The sequence below is a fragment of the Leuresthes tenuis genome, unplaced genomic scaffold (genome assembly GCF_036924035.1).
Source record: "Leuresthes tenuis unplaced genomic scaffold, fLeuTen1.0.hap1 SCAF_5, whole genome shotgun sequence".
Classification (NCBI taxonomy): Eukaryota; Metazoa; Chordata; class Actinopteri; order Atheriniformes; family Atherinopsidae; genus Leuresthes; species Leuresthes tenuis.
Genome location: NW_027325359.1, coordinates 248942 through 271270, shown reverse-complemented (window position 1 = coordinate 271270; position 22329 = coordinate 248942). Strand labels below are relative to the sequence as shown.

General features: G+C 42.7%; 1 protein-coding gene across 1 annotated transcript; it reads right to left on the bottom strand.

Annotated features, from left to right (window-relative positions):
* Nucleotides 1-142: 142 nt before the first annotated feature.
* cotl1 (coactosin-like F-actin binding protein 1) lies at nt 143-20359 on the bottom strand. Its single transcript, XM_072385367.1, has 4 exons — nt 19961-20359; nt 19091-19173; nt 12106-12263; nt 143-2395 (listed from the first exon to the last, which is right to left on the bottom strand). The coding sequence occupies exons 1-4, from the start codon at nt 20035-20037 to the stop codon at nt 2285-2287; spliced, it is 429 nt and encodes a 142-aa protein (XP_072241468.1). The 5' UTR covers nt 20038-20359; the 3' UTR covers nt 143-2284.
* Between the last annotated feature and the right edge of the window lie 1970 nt (nt 20360-22329).

Below are 22329 nucleotides of genomic sequence, written 5' to 3'. Positions count from 1 at the left end.
CAAAGAAGACGGCATGATGGGGAAATGTGCAAATCTGAAGCTAAATATCAGGTTCCACGGTTACAGCCAAGGTTTTTCCCCTTATTGTTGGGTTGAGTTCTGATGCTCAGAGACACACAAAAAAGACACTTTGAGAAGCAGCTTTTGGAAAAACAAAACATCAATTTTTATTTTCAAATGACTGATCTTGTGCCCATTCTGTTTTCTTTCGTTTTTGCATGATTTTCTGAAAATGTTTTTTCACCAATGTATAAGACAACAGTTCTCTTTAAAAACAAAAAGAAAACAAGTCAAATCATCAGGTAAAATAAGATTAATCTCAAAAATGAACGAAGTACAAGAGAAAAACTAATTTTTTTGTTGCTTTTTTTGCGTTTTGTCTTCATGGGGAAGGGGAGGGTTGAAACTAAATAAAAAGAGATGCTACAACCGAGAAATGGCTCCTCCTGGGATGGGATGATAAGCCTGGACCCACATCCTGTGCCATGTGAAGAAGGACAGCCAATCACAGTGTAGTGTCCACAAGCTCCCATGATGCCCCTCTCTCCATGGGAGACTAAGGCAGTCAAACACAGTAGGTTACAGTATGCGTGTGATAGTGGTTGATTGTGAGATGAGACACCAGAAGGAAAGACCTCCATTCTCAATGGATCAATACCAAACCAAAAGTGAGTTGTTTTGGGTTTCTTCCTCATTATTTGCCTTGGCTGCTCAGGAAACTGGCAACATGGAGATATTCCAGCAGAAACTGGAAGGATAAAAGGGATCCACAGATCACAGAGTAACAGCAGGATGAATTACAGTCAGAAGCTGCAATCCAAACACAGCTGTCTGGCTGGAGATGAAGAGGCGGCTAAATGTGCTCTCAGCACTATGACTCAGTCTTAAAGCTTAAGTCTGAGTCTTTTTGTTAGAAAATGGAGATCTTTCCCTCTCGGAGGAACAGTGTATCATGACTAAGAGCATGTTCTGGTGTCAAACACATGCCTGCAAGCGACATCAACTGAGTTCTTACATCGTGATCCAGTCTTATGGCATTTTCAAAGTAAAAGCCTTCAGTTTTTCACATCTTTGTTGCATTCGATTACTCCCGACAAACAGTGCTGCAGCCGTGGAGGCAACGCCGTTCTTGCTCTACTGCGGCCCAGCTGAGATGAAGATGCGAGTGAGATGACAGTTTACAGCACAGGAGATAACCAACCATGAGCTGACCGGGGAGAGGGCGGAGGGCCGGAGAGCAGAGGCCAACCCTGACACACACCTTCACTCAGGAAGTTGTAACAGAACTACTTTTGTGCCAGTTGTCAGCCAGATTTGGCCCTTAAAGGAATCCCTTCACCATCTCAGTTATGAAAGCAGATATTCGTGACATAATTTGGCCAAATTGCTCATTTCTGATGCTGCAGGCCTAAAAAAAGCTAGCTTAGCTTAGCTTAGCTTAGCTTAAAGACTGAAACTAGGGGAGAACAGCTCGATTGGATCTGATAAAAAATACACGTGTGTACCACCTCATTCATGTTCATGCATTAATATTACATCCACTATGTTTAATCTGCACAAAAACCAAAGTGTAGCAGTACTTTAACGTCATTTTTACACTTCTGTTTCAGTCCAAACCGAACAAGGAGACAAAATGTAAACTAAGGGGGCAGAGTTACGATCCAGGCCAGCTGTTTCCCCCTTTGTTCTAGTCTTTGTGCTAAGCTTAGCTAACCGAGCTGTCAGGGACTAAAGAGACGATCTTAATCTTAACTATTCCTTTAAAAAGTAGCTGTGTTTGAGTGGAAGATGTTTCAGTTTCTGTGCCCCATGAGACCCTTTAATCCTCCTCTCCTACACAAACTGATGCAAGCAAGTTTGGGTCGAAATGCAATAAATGCTGTATGTAATTCATGCAAAAGGACTTAATTATTTTTTTTTTTTGGTTCTTGGAGACGTTTCACTTCAAGAATCAAAAGAAAATCAGGTCCTGGTTCCTTCTACTGAAGCTTTTAGGATGAGATGACACTTTAGCATTGAGCTAAAGTAGCGCTACTTTAGCTCATCTGAACTTCCTCCCCTTTGACCTCCTGGGGGTTAAATTAACTGCTGAAAAGGAGACTAATCTTGTGGATTCTACTTGGATTTGAGTATTTGGTGGTGACCTGTGTCCTCTCCATCCCGCCTCACCCTCTCCCCAAGAGGTAGCAGCCCTGCCCCAACACTCCCCGCCCCTGTTTAGACCATCCAGTCTAACCACCCTCAACCCCCGACCCGGACGCTTCCAGTGGACCGCGGCACTGTCCTACTCGGCCTGAGCGTCGTAGTTAGCGCCGCCCGCCTTCTTCAGCTCCGTGCGGATGTAGTCCTCGTCCAGTTCTCGCGGGTCGCTGATCATGAACTCCTTGGCAAAGTTCTGCAAAGATAAGGTAGAGGTTGAGGTGAAGAACAGCCCAAACTGAGCGGAAACCTTTAGTTCTATAAAGATAAGGTAGAGGCTGAGGTGAAGAACAGCCCAACCTGAGCGGAAACCTTTAGTTCTATAAAGATAAGGTAGAGGTTGAGGTGAAGAACAGCCCAAACTGAGCAGAAACCTTTAGTTCTATAAAGATAAGGTAGAGGCTGAGGTGAAGAACAGCCCAACCTGAGCGGAAACCTTTAGTTCTATAAAGATAAGGTAGAGGTTGAGGTGAAGAACAGCCCAACCTGAGCAGAAACCTTTAGTTCTGATGATAAGGTAGAGGCTGAGGTGAAGAACAGCCCAACCTGAGCAGAAACCTTTAGTTCTATAAAGATAAGGTAGAGGCTGAGGTGAAGAACAGCCCAAACTGAGCAGAAACCTTTAGTTCTGCAAAGATAAGGTAGAGGCTGAGGTGAAGAACAGCCCAAACTGAGCAGAAACCTTTAGTTATATAAAGATAAGGTAGAGTCTGAGGTGAAGAACAGCCCAAACTGAGCAGAAACCTTTAGTTCTGATGATAAGGTAGAGGCTGAGGTGAAGAACAGCCCAAACTGAGCAGAAACCTTTAGTTCTATAAAGATAAGGTAGAGGCTGAGGTGAAGAACAGCCTAAACTGAGCAGAAACCTTTAGTTCTGATGATAAGGTAGAGGCTGAGGTGAAGAACAGCCCAAACTGAGCAGAAACCTTTAGTTCTGATGATAAGGTAGAGGCTGAGGTGAAGAACAGCCCAAACTGAGCAGAAACCTTTAGTTCTATAAAGATAAGGTAGAGGCTGAGGTGAAGAACAGCCCAACCTGAGCAGAAACCTTTAGTTCTATAAAGATAAGGTAGAGGCTGAGGTGAAGAACAGCCCAACCTGAGCAGAAACCTTTAGTTCTATAAAGATAAGGTAGAGGCTGAGGTGAAGAACAGCCCAAACAGAGCAGAAACCTTTAGTTCTGATGATAAGGTAGAGTCTGAGGTGAAGAACAGCCCAACCTGAGCAGAAACCTTTAGTTCTGATGATAAGGTAGAGTCTGAGGTGAAGAACAGCCCAACCTGAGCAGAAACCTTTAGTTCTGATGATAAGGTAGAGGCTGAGGTGAAGAACAGCCCAAACTGAGCAGAAACCTTTAGTTCTGATGATAAGGTAGAGGCTGAGGTGAAGAACAGCCCAAACTGAGCAGAAACCTTTAGTTCTGATGATAAGGTAGAGTCTGAGGTGAAGAACAGCCCAACCTGAGCAGAAACCTTTAGTTCTATAAAGATAAGGTAGAGGCTGAGGTGAAGAACCGCCCAAACTGAGCAGAAACATTTAGTTCTGATGATAAGGTAGAGGCTGAGGTGAAGAACAGCCCAACCTGAGCAGAAACCTTTAGTTCTATAAAGATAAGGTAGAGGCTGAGGTGAAGAACAGCCCAACCTGAGCAGAAACATTTAGTTCTGATGATAAGGTAGAGTCTGAGGTGAAGAACAGCCCAACCTGAGCAGAAACCTTTAGTTCTATAAAGATAAGGTAGAGGCTGAGGTGAAGAACAGCCCAAACTGAGCAGAAACCTTTAGTTCTGATGATAAGGTAGAGGCTGAGGTGAAGAACAGCCCAAACTGAGCAGAAACCTTTAGTTCTGATGATAAGGTAGAGGCTGAGGTGAAGAACAGCCCAACCTGAGCAGAAACCTTTAGTTCTATAAAGATAAGGTAGAGGCTGAGGTGAAGAACAGCCCAAACTGAGCAGAAACCTTTAGTTCTGATGATAAGGTAGAGTCTGAGGTGAAGAACAGCCCAACCTGAGCAGAAACCTTTAGTTCTATAAAGATAAGGTAGAGTCTGAGGTGAAGAACAGCCCAAACTGAGCAGAAACCTTTAGTTCTGATGATAAGGTAGAGGCTGAGGTGAAGAACAGCCCAAACTGAGCAGAAACCTTTAGTTCTATAAAGATAAGGTAGAGGCTGAGGTGAAGAACAGCCCAAACTGAGCAGAAACCTTTAGTTCTGATGATAAGGTAGAGGCTGAGGTGAAGAACAGCCCAAACTGAGCAGAAACCTTTAGTTCTGATGATAAGGTAGAGGCTGAGGTGAAGAACAGCCCAACCTGAGCAGAAACCTTTAGTTCTGATGATAAGGTAGAGGCTGAGGTGAAGAACAGCCCAAACTGAGCAGAAACCTTTAGTTCTGATGATAAGGTAGAGGCTGAGGTGAAGAACAGCCCAAACTGAGCAGAAACCTTTAGTTCTGATGATAAGGTAGAGTCTGAGGTGAAGAACAGCCCAACCTGAGCAGAAACCTTTAGTTCTGATGATAAGGTAGAGGCTGAGGTGAAGAACAGCCCAAACTGAGCAGAAACCTTTAGTTCTATAAAGATAAGGTAGAGTCTGAGGTGAAGAACAGCCCAACCTGAGCAGAAACCTTTAGTTCTATAAAGATAAGGTAGAGTCTGAGGTGAAGAACAGCCCAACCTGAGCGGAAACCTTTAGTTCTATAAAGATAAGGTAGAGTCTGAGGTGAAGAACAGCCCAACCTGAGCAGAAACCTTTAGTTCTGATGATAAGGTAGAGGCTGAGGTGAAGAACAGCCCAACCTGAGCAGAAACCTTTAGTTCTATAAAGATAAGGTAGAGTCTGAGGTGAAGAACAGCCCAACCTGAGCAGAAACCTTTAGTTCTGATGATAAGGTAGAGGCTGAGGTGAAGAACAGCCCAAACTGAGCAGAAACCTTTAGTTCTATAAAGATAAGGTAGAGTCTGAGGTGAAGAACAGCCCAACCTGAGCAGAAACCTTTAGTTCTATAAAGATAAGGTAGAGTCTGAGGTGAAGAACAGCCCAAACTGAGCAGAAACCTTTAGTTCTGATGATAAGGTAGAGTCTGAGGTGAAGAACAGCCCAACCTGAGCAGAAACCTTTAGTTCTGATGATAAGGTAGAGGCTGAGGTGAAGAACAGCCCAACCTGAGCAGAAACCTTTAGTTCTATAAAGATAAGGTAGAGGCTGAGGTGAAGAACAGCCCAACCTGAGCGGAAACCTTTAGTTCTGCAAAGATAAGGTAGAGTCTGAGGTGAAGAACAGCCCAACCTGAGCGGAAACCTTTAGTTCTGCAAAGATAAGGTAGAGGCTGAGGTGAAGAACAGCCCAAACTGAGCAGAAACCTTTAGTTCTGATGATAAGGTAGAGTCTGAGGTGAAGAACAGCCCAAACTGAGCAGAAACCTTTAGTTCTATAAAGATAAGGTAGAGGCTGAGGTGAAGAACAGCCCAACCTGAGCGGAAACCTTTAGTTCTATAAAGATAAGGTAGAGGCTGAGGTGAAGAACAGCCCAAACTGAGCAGAAACCTTTAGTTCTGATGATAAGGTAGAGGCTGAGGTGAAGAACAGCCCAAACTGAGCAGAAACCTTTAGTTCTATAAAGATAAGGTAGAGGCTGAGGTGAAGAACAGCCCAACCTGAGCGGAAACCTTTAGTTCTATAAAGATAAGGTAGAGGCTGAGGTGAAGAACAGCCCAAACTGAGCAGAAACCTTTAGTTCTGATGATAAGGTAGAGGCTGAGGTGAAGAACAGCCCAACCTGAGCAGAAACCTTTAGTTATATAAAGATAAGGTAGAGGCTGAGGTGAAGAACAGCCCAACCTGAGCAGAAACCTTTAGCTCTGATGATAAGGTAGAGGCTGAGGTGAAGAACAGCCCAACCTGAGCAGAAACCTTTAGTTCTATAAAGATAAGGTAGAGTCTGAGGTGAAGAACAGCCCAACCTGAGCAGAAACCTTTAGTTCTGATGATAAGGTAGAGGCTGAGGTGAAGAACAGCCCAACCTGAGCAGAAACCTTTAGTTCTATAAAGATAAGGTAGAGGCTGAGGTGAAGAACAGCCCAAACTGAGCAGAAACCTTTAGTTCTATAAAGATAAGGTAGAGGTTGAGGTGAAGAACAGCCCAAACTGAGCGGAAACCTTTAGTTCTATAAAGATAAGGTAGAGTCTGAGGTGAAGAACAGCCCAAACTGAGCAGAAACCTTTAGTTCTATAAAGATAAGGTAGAGGTTGAGGTGAAGAACAGCCCAAACTGAGCAGAAACCTTTAGTTCTATAAAGATAAGGTAGAGTCTGAGGTGAAGAACAGCCCAAACTGAGCGGAAACCTTTAGTTCTATAAAGATAAGGTAGAGGCTGAGGTGAAGAACAGCCCAACCTGAGCAGAAACCTTTAGTTCTGATGATAAGGTAGAGTCTGAGGTGAAGAACAGCCCAACCTGAGCAGAAACCTTTAGTTCTGATGATAAGGTAGAGGCTGAGGTGAAGAACAGCCCAAACTGAGCAGAAACCTTTAGTTCTGATGATAAGGTAGAGGCTGAGGTGAAGAACAGCCCAACCTGAGCAGAAACCTTTAGTTCTGATGATAAGGTAGAGGCTGAGGTGAAGAACAGCCCAACCTGAGCAGAAACCTTTAGTTCTGATGATAAGGTAGAGGCTGAGGTGAAGAACAGCCCAACCTGAGCAGAAACCTTTAGTTCTATAAAGATAAGGTAGAGGCTGAGGTGAAGAACAGCCCAACCTGAGCAGAAACCTTTAGTTCTGATGATAAGGTAGAGTCTGAGGTGAAGAACAGCCCAACCTGAGCAGAAACCTTTAGTTCTGATGATAAGGTAGAGGCTGAGGTGAAGAACAGCCCAAACTGAGCAGAAACCTTTAGTTCTGATGATAAGGTAGAGGCTGAGGTGAAGAACAGCCCAACCTGAGCAGAAACCTTTAGTTCTGATGATAAGGTAGAGGCTGAGGTGAAGAACAGCCCAACCTGAGCAGAAACCTTTAGTTCTGATGATAAGGTAGAGGCTGAGGTGAAGAACAGCCCAACCTGAGCAGAAACCTTTAGTTCTATAAAGATAAGGTAGAGTCTGAGGTGAAGAACAGCCCAAACTGAGCAGAAACCTTTAGTTCTGATGATAAGGTAGAGGCTGAGGTGAAGAACAGCCCAACCTGAGCAGAAACCTTTAGTTCTGATGATAAGGTAGAGTCTGAGGTGAAGAACAGCCCAAACTGAGCAGAAACCTTTAGTTCTGATGATAAGGTAGAGGCTGAGGTGAAGAACAGCCCAAACTGAGCAGAAACCTTTAGTTCTATAAAGATAAGGTAGAGGCTGAGGTGAAGAACAGCCCAACCTGAGCGGAAACCTTTAGTTCTGATGATAAGGTAGAGGCTGAGGTGAAGAACAGCCCAAACTGAGCAGAAACCTTTAGTTCTGATGATAAGGTAGAGGCTGAGGTGAAGAACAGCCCAACCTGAGCAGAAACCTTTAGTTCTATAAAGATAAGGTAGAGTCTGAGGTGAAGAACAGCCCAACCTGAGCAGAAACCTTTAGTTCTATAAAGATAAGGTAGAGGCTGAGGTGAAGAACAGCCCAAACTGAGCAGAAACCTTTAGTTCTATAAAGATAAGGTAGAGTCTGAGGTGAAAAACAGCCCAAACTGAGCAGAAACCTTTAGTTCTATAAAGATAAGGTAGAGGCTGAGGTGAAGAACAGCCCAACCTGAGCAGAAACCTTTAGTTCTATAAAGATAAGGTAGAGTCTGAGGTGAAGAACAGCCCAACCTGAGCAGAAACCTTTAGTTCTGATGATAAGGTAGAGGCTGAGGTGAAGAACAGCCCAAACTGAGCAGAAACCTTTAGTTCTATAAAGATAAGGTAGAGTCTGAGGTGAAGAACAGCCCAACCTGAGCAGAAACCTTTAGTTCTGATGATAAGGTAGAGGCTGAGGTGAAGAACAGCCCAAACTGAGCAGAAACCTTTAGTTCTGATGATAAGGTAGAGGCTGAGGTGAAGAACAGCCCAACCTGAGCAGAAACCTTTAGTTCTATAAAGATAAGGTAGAGGCTGAGGTGAAGAACAGCCCAACCTGAGCAGAAACCTTTAGTTCTATAAAGATAAGGTAGAGGTTGAGGTGAAGAACAGCCCAACCTGAGCAGAAACCTTTAGTTCTGATGATAAGGTAGAGGCTGAGGTGAAGAACAGCCCAACCTGAGCAGAAACCTTTAGTTCTATAAAGATAAGGTAGAGGCTGAGGTGAAGAACAGCCCAACCTGAGCAGAAACCTTTAGTTCTGATGATAAGGTAGAGGCTGAGGTGAAGAACAGCCCAACCTGAGCAGAAACCTTTAGTTCTATAAAGATAAGGTAGAGGCTGAGGTGAAGAACAGCCCAACCTGAGCAGAAACCTTTAGTTCTGATGATAAGGTAGAGGCTGAGGTGAAGAACAGCCCAACCTGAGCAGAAACCTTTAGTTCTATAAAGATAAGGTAGAGGCTGAGGTGAAGAACAGCCCAACCTGAGCAGAAACCTTTAGTTCTATAAAGATAAGGTAGAGGCTGAGGTGAAGAACAGCCCAACCTGAGCAGAAACCTTTAGTTCTGATGATAAGGTAGAGGCTGAGGTGAAGAACAGCCCAACCTGAGCAGAAACCTTTAGTTCTATAAAGATAAGGTAGAGTCTGAGGTGAAGAACAGCCCAACCTGAGCAGAAACCTTTAGTTCTGATGATAAGGTAGAGGCTGAGGTGAAGAACAGCCCAAACTGAGCAGAAACCTTTAGTTCTATAAAGATAAGGTAGAGTCTGAGGTGAAGAACAGCCCAACCTGAGCAGAAACCTTTAGTTCTGATGATAAGGTAGAGGCTGAGGTGAAGAACAGCCCAAACTGAGCAGAAACCTTTAGTTCTGATGATAAGGTAGAGGCTGAGGTGAAGAACAGCCCAACCTGAGCAGAAACCTTTAGTTCTATAAAGATAAGGTAGAGGTTGAGGTGAAGAACAGCCCAACCTGAGCAGAAACCTTTAGTTCTGATGATAAGGTAGAGGCTGAGGTGAAGAACAGCCCAACCTGAGCAGAAACCTTTAGTTCTATAAAGATAAGGTAGAGGTTGAGGTGAAGAACAGCCCAACCTGAGCAGAAACCTTTAGTTCTGATGATAAGGTAGAGGCTGAGGTGAAGAACAGCCCAACCTGAGCAGAAACCTTTAGTTCTATAAAGATAAGGTAGAGGTTGAGGTGAAGAACAGCCCAACCTGAGCAGAAACCTTTAGTTCTGATGATAAGGTAGAGGCTGAGGTGAAGAACAGCCCAAACTGAGCAGAAACCTTTAGTTCTATAAAGATAAGGTAGAGTCTGAGGTGAAGAACAGCCCAACCTGAGCAGAAACCTTTAGTTCTGATGATAAGGTAGAGGCTGAGGTGAAGAACAGCCCAACCTGAGCAGAAACCTTTAGTTCTATAAAGATAAGGTAGAGTCTGAGGTGAAGAACAGCCCAACCTGAGCAGAAACCTTTAGTTCTATAAAGATAAGGTAGAGTCTGAGGTGAAGAACAGCCCAACCTGAGCAGAAACCTTTAGTTCTGATGATAAGGTAGAGGCTGAGGTGAAGAACAGCCCAACCTGAGCAGAAACCTTTAGTTCTGATGATAAGGTAGAGGCTGAGGTGAAGAACAGCCCAACCTGAGCAGAAACCTTTAGTTCTATAAAGATAAGGTAGAGGCTGAGGTGAAGAACAGCCCAACCTGAGCAGAAACCTTTAGTTCTGATGATAAGGTAGAGGCTGAGGTGAAGAACAGCCCAACCTGAGCAGAAACCTTTAGTTCTATAAAGATAAGGTAGAGGCTGAGGTGAAGAACAGCCCAACCTGAGCAGAAACCTTTAGTTCTGATGATAAGGTAGAGGCTGAGGTGAAGAACAGCCCAAACTGAGCAGAAACCTTTAGTTCTGATGATAAGGTAGAGTCTGAGGTGAAGAACAGCCCAACCTGAGCAGAAACCTTTAGTTCTGATGATAAGGTAGAGTCTGAGGTGAAGAACAGCCCAAACTGAGCAGAAACCTTTAGTTCTGATGATAAGGTAGAGGCTGAGGTGAAGAACAGCCCAACCTGAGCAGAAACCTTTAGTTCTATAAAGATAAGGTAGAGGCTGAGGTGAAGAACAGCCCAACCTGAGCAGAAACCTTTAGTTCTGATGATAAGGTAGAGGCTGAGGTGAAGAACAGCCCAAACTGAGCAGAAACCTTTAGTTCTATAAAGATAAGGTAGAGGCTGAGGTGAAGAACAGCCCAACCTGAGCAGAAACCTTTAGTTCTATAAAGATAAGGTAGAGGCTGAGGTGAAGAACAGCCCAACCTGAGCAGAAACCTTTAGTTCTATAAAGATAAGGTAGAGGTTGAGGTGAAGAACAGCCCAACCTGAGCAGAAACCTTTAGTTCTGATGATAAGGTAGAGGCTGAGGTGAAGAACAGCCCAACCTGAGCAGAAACCTTTAGTTCTGATGATAAGGTAGAGTCTGAGGTGAAGAACAGCCCAACCTGAGCAGAAACCTTTAGTTCTATAAAGATAAGGTAGAGTCTGAGGTGAAGAACAGCCCAACCTGAGCAGAAACCTTTAGTTCTGATGATAAGGTAGAGGCTGAGGTGAAGAACAGCCCAAACTGAGCAGAAACCTTTAGTTCTATAAAGATAAGGTAGAGTCTGAGGTGAAGAACAGCCCAAACTGAGCAGAAACCTTTAGTTCTATAAAGATAAGGTAGAGTCTGAGGTGAAGAACAGCCCAACCTGAGCAGAAACCTTTAGTTCTATAAAGATAAGGTAGAGTCTGAGGTGAAGAACAGCCCAACCTGAGCAGAAACCTTTAGTTCTATAAAGATAAGGTAGAGGCTGAGGTGAAGAACAGCCCAACCTGAGCAGAAACCTTTAGTTCTGATGATAAGGTAGAGTCTGAGGTGAAGAACAGCCCAACCTGAGCAGAAACCTTTAGTTCTATAAAGATAAGGTAGAGTCTGAGGTGAAGAACAGCCCAACCTGAGCAGAAACCTTTAGTTCTGATGATAAGGTAGAGTCTGAGGTGAAGAACAGCCCAAACTGAGCAGAAACCTTTAGTTCTATAAAGATAAGGTAGAGTCTGAGGTGAAGAACAGCCCAAACTGAGCAGAAACCTTTAGTTCTGATGATAAGGTAGAGGCTGAGGTGAAGAACAGCCCAACCTGAGCAGAAACCTTTAGTTCTGATGATAAGGTAGAGGCTGAGGTGAAGAACAGCCCAAACTGAGCAGAAACCTTTAGTTCTGATGATAAGGTAGAGTCTGAGGTGAAGAACAGCCCAACCTGAGCAGAAACCTTTAGTTCTATAAAGATAAGGTAGAGGCTGAGGTGAAGAACAGCCCAACCTGAGCAGAAACCTTTAGTTCTGATTCTGTATCTGGAGCGGGGCACTTTAAACCACCAAATCTATACTTTTGTGCTTTTATTTCTTATTCTGTGAAGCACTTTGGTCAATTTCTGTTGCTCTTAAATGTGCTTTATTAAAAAAAAGGTGACTTGACTTATTATCTCCTGATACAAACCATGCAGAACTACTTTCTGGCATCTTTATAGCTGCAGTAAGTTATTAATTTTGGTCAATATGGTGCAAAAAAAAGCCCAAAACATGGAAAATATTGCTTATTTCTTTCAGTGTTTCAACATCTATCTGACACTGAATTTGTAGCAGTATAATATATGGACTAGTGCACCTTTAATTGATGTAAACTGGATTTAAATCTACGTTAATATTCGACATGTTGATATATTTTGACTTCCAGTCACCTCATACGTTGTTTTTCTTCCTGCTAATTCGCCCGGTAACAACCAGTTTTCCCAAAGGACCCGTTACTTTAATGGCTTTGCTTTCTCCAGAGTCTCTGACCTGCACGATATCTTTGACCAGCGTCTTGTCTGTGCTGATCTTGGCGCGCTGCAGCCCGCTGATATTCTCCCCGATCCAGGTGATGAGGGTGAACTTGGCTCGTTTGCTCATGGCGTCTCCCGTCGTGATTCGGACGAAGCCGAACAGACGCGAATCGTCTGAGGAAAGACAGGAAATCACGTGAGACTCAGTGAAGATGCTGCAAATATCCCACAAAATGTCCGGGGCTTTAAACAAAGGAGGGTTACGGGAGAAGATATTTCCATTTTCACACAAAACTGTCAACTATTTGCTGGTTTAACTTCCTAAATATGCATTTTCAGTTCTCTTCCTTCTCATTTGTTATCACTAATGTCTAAAAAGCATAGCAACGGGAACAATAAGAGACATTTCAGGTGTAAAACAAGACGATTGTTTGTCATCTAACTAACATAATCTGTTAATAAAGTAAATAACCAGCAAATTAATAAGAATTTGTTTAAATTGAACTGAAAAAAGGGCCGAACACATGCAGCTTCTGGAAAAGGCAGGTTTGAGAAACCTGGACTTTGCTTTGTTATTAACATTCCTCCAGCAGCCGTTTAATCAGCTTGTCTGAAAACTGACATTTATTTCATCAACTGATTAAGGATAATCAACATTTGCACACCAGTTTCAGCCCAAAGAACATAGAATATAATATATAATATAATAACAGACAGTAGAAGGATCTGCTTTTCACTGCGGTCCAAAGAGTCCAAACTGGACCGAAGCTTTGTCAAGCTGAGAAAGTGTCTCTGTGCAACCAGGAAGTATTCAGGTCAGTAGGCTCAATGAGTAAATCTTTTGTGAGCTTTGCTGTTGTGTCACAAGCCTCCAGTGACCACGCCTGCCACTTATGTGGCGGTTAACTCCAGTCTGAGAATAATGACTGAATGCAGACAAAAAAAACAACAAAAAGAGAAGCTAAATGTTTCTGCTGCAGCTGCTTCTGTTTGAATTCCACCTCAGGCCTGCAAGTTCTGCTTAAATTTACTTAAATTCATTTAAATTCACTTAAATTCCACTTAAATGTACTTAAATTAACTTAAATGTACTTAAATTCACTTAAATTCCACTTAAATTCACTAAAATTCCACTTAAATTTACTTAAATTCACTTAAATGTACTTAAATTCACTTAAATTCTACTTAAATTCACTAAAATTCCACTTAAATTCACTAAAATTCCACTTTAATTCCATTTAAATTCACTTAAATTCCACTTAAATTCACAACAGCTTGGTTTTGCTGCAGTTTTTATGGAAGTCTGCGAAAGAAAATATCCATTTTTATCAGTTTCCAGCTTTTAAATATGAAGATTTCTTTCTTTATGTGAGGTTTTTCTTTACCATATATGATATCACATTGAATATCTGTATTTTGGGCCGTTGGTCAGACAAAATAGAGCATTCAGAGACGAAGAATCTTATTTTTGCCATCATTTGAGCTCATTGAACAATACAAACCTCTAACTCTATGGAGATGGTGCATGAAGCACCAGCTTCTCTATAAAATATATATATTTAACAACATATCCACAGATTTCTTTGACACATCTCCTTTAAAGTTGGTTCTACTTCAACAGCAAATGTTAAAACCCATTAAGTTAAGAGTTAAAGACATGCAGTTGTGCAGAAAAGCATCAAAGCTGCACAACAGAAGAATCTGGAACCATTTGTGATGTGAAAATGACTGAAATTAATATCAAAATAGATCAATCCTGTGGTCTAATCGATCGATCAACCTGTTGCTTCAGATCCATCCACTCGTCAATAAGGTCAGGACCCCAGTAACACCAAACCTGTGTGTATATATTTATATATATATATATATTTAATGTCCCCAGTAGCATCTCTAAGTATCGTTGACTGACTTTGATCATATTTTAAGCAGCTTGAAGGTGACATTTGGTTTCTGTCTGGCTTGTAAATAACAGCCATCTGAAAACATAATTTAATCATTTATTGGTCTTTTATTTATTTACCAAATCCATTGCAAACCCTGAATCTGTGAAATATGAGGCCACAGCTACCAGCAACACCTGAATCTGTCCAACTTTGACCCGTTCAGACTTCAGAACCGGCAGCACTGCGTATCGAGTTCCCTTAAAGGTGGACCCTGGCTGCAGCTGGGATGGACAAACTGCCTTTGGTTTCATCTAAATGTGTTTAATAAAGCACAGATTTCATCACTTTGTCTAAGAAATACACAACTGAAGTGTGAGGTCATGACTTTAGCCTGCTCAGGTGTGTCAGAAGCACAAAAATCCATCTAAATCCATCTAAGTCAAACATTCCTGCAGCAAAGCGACCGAACAAAAAGCTTCACGGAGACTTTCAAAGCTCCCCAGGCTGCGTTTTAAACCTGAAAGTGGGGCTGCCACAGTTTGGAGGTGCCTGGAGCTTTGTCCCTGCTGCCAGTGAGAAACAGGCTGGGAGTTCACTGCAGGGAGGTCTGGAGACGATAATATTCATCACTATTCAGTCTTTATTTAAGATCATTCTGGTTTCTGTGTGTCATCGACGTTATTTCACCAAAGTAAGCAGCAAATACACAAATAAAGCAAGTCTTTTATTTCCTCTGCTTCATATCAAAGCTGCAGAGTCATTACTGGTCGGGCCTCAGCTTGGATTCATGCACACATGGAGATTTTAGCAGTTACAGCATGCATGTGCTGTGAAATCTGCCTTTAGATTCAACTGCCGGCTCCAGAAAGACAGTCTGAGGATGAAAATCTCAGGAATCACAATCAGTTTTTAAGTATTCCCAGAGGGAGAGATCCTCAATGGATCCTTAAGATGGCCGTTCCAGGTGGCTAAAATCTGTTTCTGTTCACTCAACATGTCCAAATCTGCTTTTTCCTGGAGCCATTTGTCCAAATATACACTGTTTAGTCCAACTTTACATTTAAATTTGGTCCTGATTAAACTCTAAATGTGGAAGCTTCCAAACACACTGAAAAGGGCTCAAAAGATGACTAAAATGCTCTGGATTCTGGATCAGCTGAGCACAACGAAGGTGTCTGAAGCTGCTGTGAAAAGGTCGGCTGCATCAGTTTTAAACTTTATCATCTCTACGAACCGTTAAGAGCTCATAAAAACCTTCCTGGCAGCTCTCAGATCAGCCAACAGGAGCAGCCACTGGAGGCCTATCAGTGCAGCTGAAAGGATGCGAGCTTTAACACTTCGCTGTGAAATGAGTCACTGATTGCCTCGTTTAATTTATTCATAAATGCACCTTTTGTCTTGCCTCTTTCTGTGCTTGTCTGAGCTGCCAGAGAGGAACAGCCGACCTTCACATCACCACCCCCACTTCCTCCCTCTGCCAGACTCTTCCTGGTTTATCTTTTCCTTTAAAGACACGCTGACTCTGCACCCAACCCAGCCCTGCTGCAGAGAAACTATGACAGTGATGAGATGGCAAATCTTCCTGTGGACTCCCTCAGCCCACGCTCAGCCCCTCTGGGAGCAGCCTGGAGACCACAGCCGTCTCCTGTGGATTTAAGGTGTGGCGTGATCAACATTTTAAGTGTGTGGGAGAGCCTGAGGCCAGTGAAGTCATTCCCTCGTCCCAAAGGGTCAATTTTACCCACATTTTCATTCCTTAAGAGAGCTTCATGATCCCCTAAAGCAGGGATGTCAAACTCCGGTCCTCGAGGACCGCTGTCCTGCAGGTTTTAGACGTTTCACTGCTTCAATGCACCTGATTCAGATCAATGCATCATTAGCAGGCTGCTGCAGAACCTAACAATCTTTAAAGAGATTCATTTAATCTGAATCAGGTGTGTTGAAGCAGGGAAACATCTAAAACCTGCAGGGAAACATCTAAAACCTGCAGGAAAACATCTAAAACCTGCAGGGAAACATCTAAAACCTGCAGGAAAACATCTAAAACCTGCAGGGAAACATCTAAAACCTGCAGGGAAACATCTAAAACCTGCAGGGAAACATCTAAAACCTGCAGGGAAACATCTAAAACCTGCAGGGAAACATCTAAAACCTGCAGGGAAACATCTAAAACCTGCAGGGAAACATCTAAAACCTGCAGGGAAACGTCTAAAACCTGCAGGAAAACATCTAAAACCTGCAGGGAAACATCTAAAACCTGCAGGAAAACATCTAAAACCTGCAGGGAAACATCTAAAACCTGCAGGAAAACATCTAAAACCTGCAGGAAAACATCTAAAACCTGCAGGGAAACATCTAAAACCTGCAGGGAAACGTCTAAAACCTGCAGGGAAACGTCTAAAACCTGCAGGGAAACGTCTAAAACCTGCAGGAAAACATCTAAAACCTGCAGGAAAACATCTAAAACCTGCAGGGAAACATCTAAAACCTGCAGGGAAACATCTAAAACCTGCAGGAAACATCTAAAACCTGCAGGGAAACATCTAAAACCTGCAGGAAAACATCTAAAACCTGCAGGAAAACATCTAAAACCTGCAGGAAAACATCTAAAACCTGCAGGAAAACATCTAAAACCTACAGGGAAACATCTAAAACCTGCAGGAAAACATCTAAAACCTGCAGGAAAACATCTAAAACCTGCAGGAAAACATCTAAAACCTGCAGGGAAACATCTAAAACCTATAGGGAAACATCTAAAACCTGCAGGGAAACATCTAAAACCTGCAGGGAAACATCTAAAACCTGCAGGAAACATCTAAAACCTGCAGGGAAACGTCTAAAACCTGCAGGAAACGTCTAAAACCTGCACGAAAACATCTAAAACCTGCAGGGAAACATCTAAAACCTGCAGGGAAACATCTAAAACCTGCAGGGAAACATCTAAAACCTGCAGGGAAACATCTAAAACCTGCAGGAAAACATCTAAAACCTGCAGGGAAACATCTAAAACCTGCAGGGAAACGTCTAAAACCTGCAGGGAAACGTCTAAAACCTGCAGGGAAACGTCTAAAACCTGCAGGGAAACGTCTAAAACCTCCAGGAAAACATCTAAAACCTGCAGGGAAACGTCTAAAACCTGCAGGGAAACGTCTAAAACCTGCAGGACCGGACTTTGACATATGTGCCCTACAGGAAGAATCTTCCTGTTTTCAGTCAATCATTTCCTCTAAAGCACAACAATGAAAAGAATCGAACCGACAACCCGCCGTTCCTTTGGGATTAACCGTTTATTAACTCTCCATGAGCCAAATTTAGCGCCAATCCTTCTGATTTTTGACAATAAAACTGGAGAATGCACCAGATTTCATGCTGTTGGAATCCTGCAGGTCTGAGGAAACTGTAAAGAAACTGTCTCATGGTGAGAGGCATCTGAATCAGAACTGAATCCCTCCCACACTGTGCTGTGGAGCCCGCTTCACGTGCACGCTCAGACACTCACGTGCACGCCTCAGGTCTCAGTGGCTAAAAAACGAAAACCAGAGCACTGCGCTAAAGTGCTGTTCCTGAGGAAGTTTGAGCTCGATGTGGTGATTTAATTAGAGATAATCCTCAGGTACAGACTGCATGAAAACATGAGCAACACTTTGTTTTCAGGGCCTCTTATATCCGTGACCCAAAGGTCAGTTCAGTAAAAGAACAGAAACTTTACAAAGTAAAAGTTTTCCTGAAGATCATGAAGCTCTTGATGGTGTTTAATCCGTCTGATTGTTAGCCTCCATCTTTAGGCGGCTCTGAAACATCTGAACCAAACTTCAGGGGCTGGATAGTGTAGTTGTGTGATTCCCACCTTCCATGTGGGAAATCTGGGTTCAAATCCCCTGCATTAAAGGTATTACCTCCAGTAGGGGTCCTTAGACAAGACCCCCCCACCCTCTCTGCCTTTCTGTAAGTCGTTTTGGATAAAAGCTTCTGCTAAATGCATAAAAACATATCAAACTTCCCAACTGAGCCATCCCACAGTTTCTTAAGCGAAGAACTTGGACGTCACGGGTGGAAGTAGATGGAAAGTCCAGGAATCAGTGAAGAAGTCGCACCTCGTCCCCTGAGGATCATGAATGTGTGCCCCCCCCCTTTTTTCCTAAGTATTCAGGTAGGTTTTTGGGACGTTTAACTGAATCTGAGACAATAAAATTCATCATATATCTGAGACAAAGAACACTGAAACGTCCTAAAATGCTCATTTTGCAGCTCTGACTGATTAACTTACTGCTTTTTAGCAAATTCTGTCGCCAGAAGCTGGGTTTAAAGGAAAGAATAATCATCTATTTTCACTTTCTTCTGCTGGGAAAGTTAAAAACTAATATCGTGAATGAGTTCTCTTCCTGTGGGCCGTCTGAGCTGCATCAGCTCCTCCCACGTTTTCTGCAGAGCTTCACGGCTAAATAAGGCAAAAGAGCCTGAAGACGGAGATGAGATGTCATCTCGGAAGAGGAACCGACGCTGCAGCTGAGCTGCTGAGCAAGAAGCACCGTGATAAAGAGGCATTTCAACACAGAAATGTGAGCGGTGAGACCTCCAGAAGAGAAAGAAAAATACAAAAACATGTAGAGAAGTGCAGCTCTGAGCCTGAAAGCTTTAAAGGAAACAAGCATGAGAAACTGTTCCAGCCAACATGTGAGCGAAAGCTTAACGCTTAACTTCCATCCAGGAGTTTTTAACTAGTTCTATTTGTTCACCGAAGGTTTCTACAGCCTCAGAAACCTAATATGAGCTCCACAAAGTGTCTGAAAGAGGAAACTCTTCTATGAATTTTAACTCTAAGAACCAGAGAGACGAGGAAGTTTAAGATGAACGTCTTCCTGAAGGCACCGAAACCAAAAAAACATGCTAAAAACCAAGGGTTAAAAACTAAGGATACTGTAGGACAGATTATTCAATGCAACCCACGCGGGCTAAGATGCTTTGACAGCACAGTGCAGGGCTCGTGGCCAATGGGTGACAGAGTCTTAAAAGATTAGAGATCCACCAAGTCAAGCTGCGATATAGGCAGTCAACCCGAGTGAGCCACACATGCAACACAGTTATAGCTGTACAGTTAGAGTAATAGCTGCTCTTTACCTGTGCACAGACTCTTGAAGTCCTCATAGTCAGTCCCCTGTCCCGCGGGCACGATCCTCGCGCCCTCATACTTGAACGCAGCCCTATAGGATGCACAGATGCGTTATTACTCCGCGTCTCATGATGCGTCGATTCACAAGAATTTGCATTGTGTGCACACTAGAGCCATTTTGCAACCCGGAGCATTGCACAAAATGCCCAAGACGCCCATGCACGACAGCAGCCATGTGCAAGTGGCACCACAATAACGCTGTCCTCTGTGAATACAGGACAAAGGAAATTACTTCTGCCCTGCTGGGCCTGATAAGTGTGCAGGGTTTGACCGCTGAACACCCAGAATACAGAGCAGCCACATATCAGGGACATGCTAACGAAAGCTGGGTGCAGTTAAGCCAATATTACTGTAAGCTCTGTTTCTACAAGTTAGAAATATCAAGTGGGGAGCATTTCTCAGTCTGCCGTGCTAAGACGTTTCTGGAGACAGCAGGTGCAACTGTGTCTGAAAATCGAGCAATTTAAGGTTATCATGATTGAGGCACAAGTACATGCGAGAAAAAACTAATCTTATCCCTTTTTATCTGTCTTTGATTGTTCATAATTCATTCGGCATTCATCAAGTTAGTCAAACTGTTCTTGTTAAGGCAGCATCCATTATCCACTGAAAAAAGGCGCAGTGGGCGGTAACATGAATGAAAATTATAACTCATATTATACCGAATTAATAAACATATTCTGTCAAATTTATCAGCCGAAGACAAGAGTAGCTCATAACTACTCAAACAATATACTTACCGACATCTATCAGACATTCACTTTTGCGAAAAAATTGATTGATTTAAAATTGACCGATTCTTTAAGGGAGCCACTCACCAGCTGGTCTCCGTGGTGTCGTCTCGGACTTCGTTGTAAGCATCTCTGCAAGCCTCTTTATCGATCTGGGTTGCCATTTTTCGGGTGGACGGGAGTCAAAAAGCCGAGGAGTGTTGCACAGTAATACAGCAGCTAACTTGCACAGCTGATGCTACACATCAGATGACTATGATTAATGTTATAGAAGTGGCTTCAGCACTAAATCAGGACCAGTGCACTGCAGCGATCAGCCGGTCGGAGTCAGCGGGAACAGTCGGCTCTTCTTGTAGAGGCTCGGTTCATTTCCTGGATGTTTGCACGAAATGGGCGTTGGTGATGTTAGTCAATCAGGCTGCCAGCAGACACAGAGAAGTCCCCCAGACGCTGCGTTCACCTCCTCCTGGTCGGTGATCGTCTCTGAGGGCCGTTAACAAGCGCGGCGGGTTATGCGCATGCGTCTTCCGTAAGGAGCTTTCAAAATAAAAGCAAGGCAAGTTTATTTTATAGCGACAAGCTGATTCAAAGTGATTTACAGAGACATTAAAACAGAAGAAATAAAAAGCATGATTTAAAATTTAAGCAAAAGAAAGAAATAAGAACAATAGATAAAATCAGGAGTTAAAGTCTGATTCCGTTTTGAAACTCAAGCTTATTCAAATGCAGCTGAAAATAGATGTTTCTTCAGCCTGGACTTAAATACTGAGTGTTTCAGCTGATCTGAGGCTTTCTGGGAGTTTGTTCCAGACATGTGGAGCATAGAAGCTGAATGCAGCTTCTCCAGGTCTGGTTCTGACTCTGGGAACTGATAAAGAACCGGATCCAGATGACCTGAGGGGTCTGGGAGGTTCAGAGTGGGTCAGGAGGTCACTGATGCATTTTGGACCATTCAGAGCTTTATAGACCAGCATCAGAACTTTAAAGTCTATCCTCTGATGGAGCAGCATCAGAACTTTAAAGTCTATCCTCTGATGGACCAGCAGCCGGTGGAAAGATAAACTCAAATAGAACAGAAATATGATGGTTTGACCCTGGAAAAATGATGATTAATTGAGTTTGATCAATATACTAATATCAATAATATTAGTGTGCAATAAGAAAAGCAACTGTTCCTCCCAAAAGCCTCACTCACTAAATAAAAGAGTCACAAAAGTAATGAATATCAAGTGATTTTATTTGTTTTAACTGTCTTTAAATCTCACTTTTTAATGTATTGAAATAACAGTGAATTGATTAAACTTGTAGTTATTGTTAAAAACTCTAAGATAATAGATCAGATTTTGTCTCACTCAGCAATAAGACACCTCAGAAACTTGTTTATTACCATAAATTTTGGTCTGTTTCACAGATTAAAGCAGCAGTGGAGCAGAATCTCCAGGAATAACCCACAGTAAAAATGTAAGTAAAAACATTATAAAGTTCTTCAAGTGGCAGGAGATCGAATTTTAAGACCTAATTTTACTACTTTTACCTTAAAATTCTTACTTTTTCAACAGTATTTGTTTATGAACATCAGAGACCAAACAGCTGCCAGGAAACAAGAGAAGAATCTACATACAACATAAAATAAATGACAAAATAAGAGCAACAATGCACACACAGTATCCCTTTCCATAGGATCTACAGTCTACAATACATCCAGAAGAACGACAAATACCCAGAGACACAAAGTCAAACAATCAACCCATAAATTTGTACATGAAGTTCTCCAAAACAGCGTGAAAAGTAGAAACTGATTTGTAGGAAACGTGGTTTGTGCCTCAGTCAGATCTAAAAGCACCACTGGATGCTAGCTGGTAGTTTTTGCTTTAGTATAACTGCTCCACATATACAGAGGAGCACATCAGGTCCTAAAAAGGACTATTTTAACATCATCTGTACACATGTGTGCCAGGATGGCAACACTTTGTGTCTTAGAAAGATCGTATTTCACCTCCATGACCCTGTTTGTTTCTATAAAAGGAGAAAATATATTTCTAATTCTTTCAGAATCACAGCTGCTTGACTTTGGTGCAACATCCACCCATTTTTTTCATCTAATTGAGAGTGGCCGGGGGTGTTTGAGTATATCTCAGGGCGAGAGGCGAGGTGCACACTGGACACGTCGTAGGTCCATTGCAAACAACAGTGAAGGCTCAAAATCACTTCTATGCTTGATATACGATCAATAATCAACCAAATACACGTGTGTTTGGAGGGTGGGAAGAAGCTAGAGTATGTGGAGAAAAACAGAAGAAGGGCTCCAGCTGGGATTGGAATCAGAAACCTTCTTTCTGTGAGGAGACAGCCTGCAGAAAAGGGAGCATAAGCCTCAACTGGGCTTTTATTCTGAAGGTAAAACTATTCATTTCCGGTTTTTACGTCACTAAATATCTGAACTTCACACAAATTTA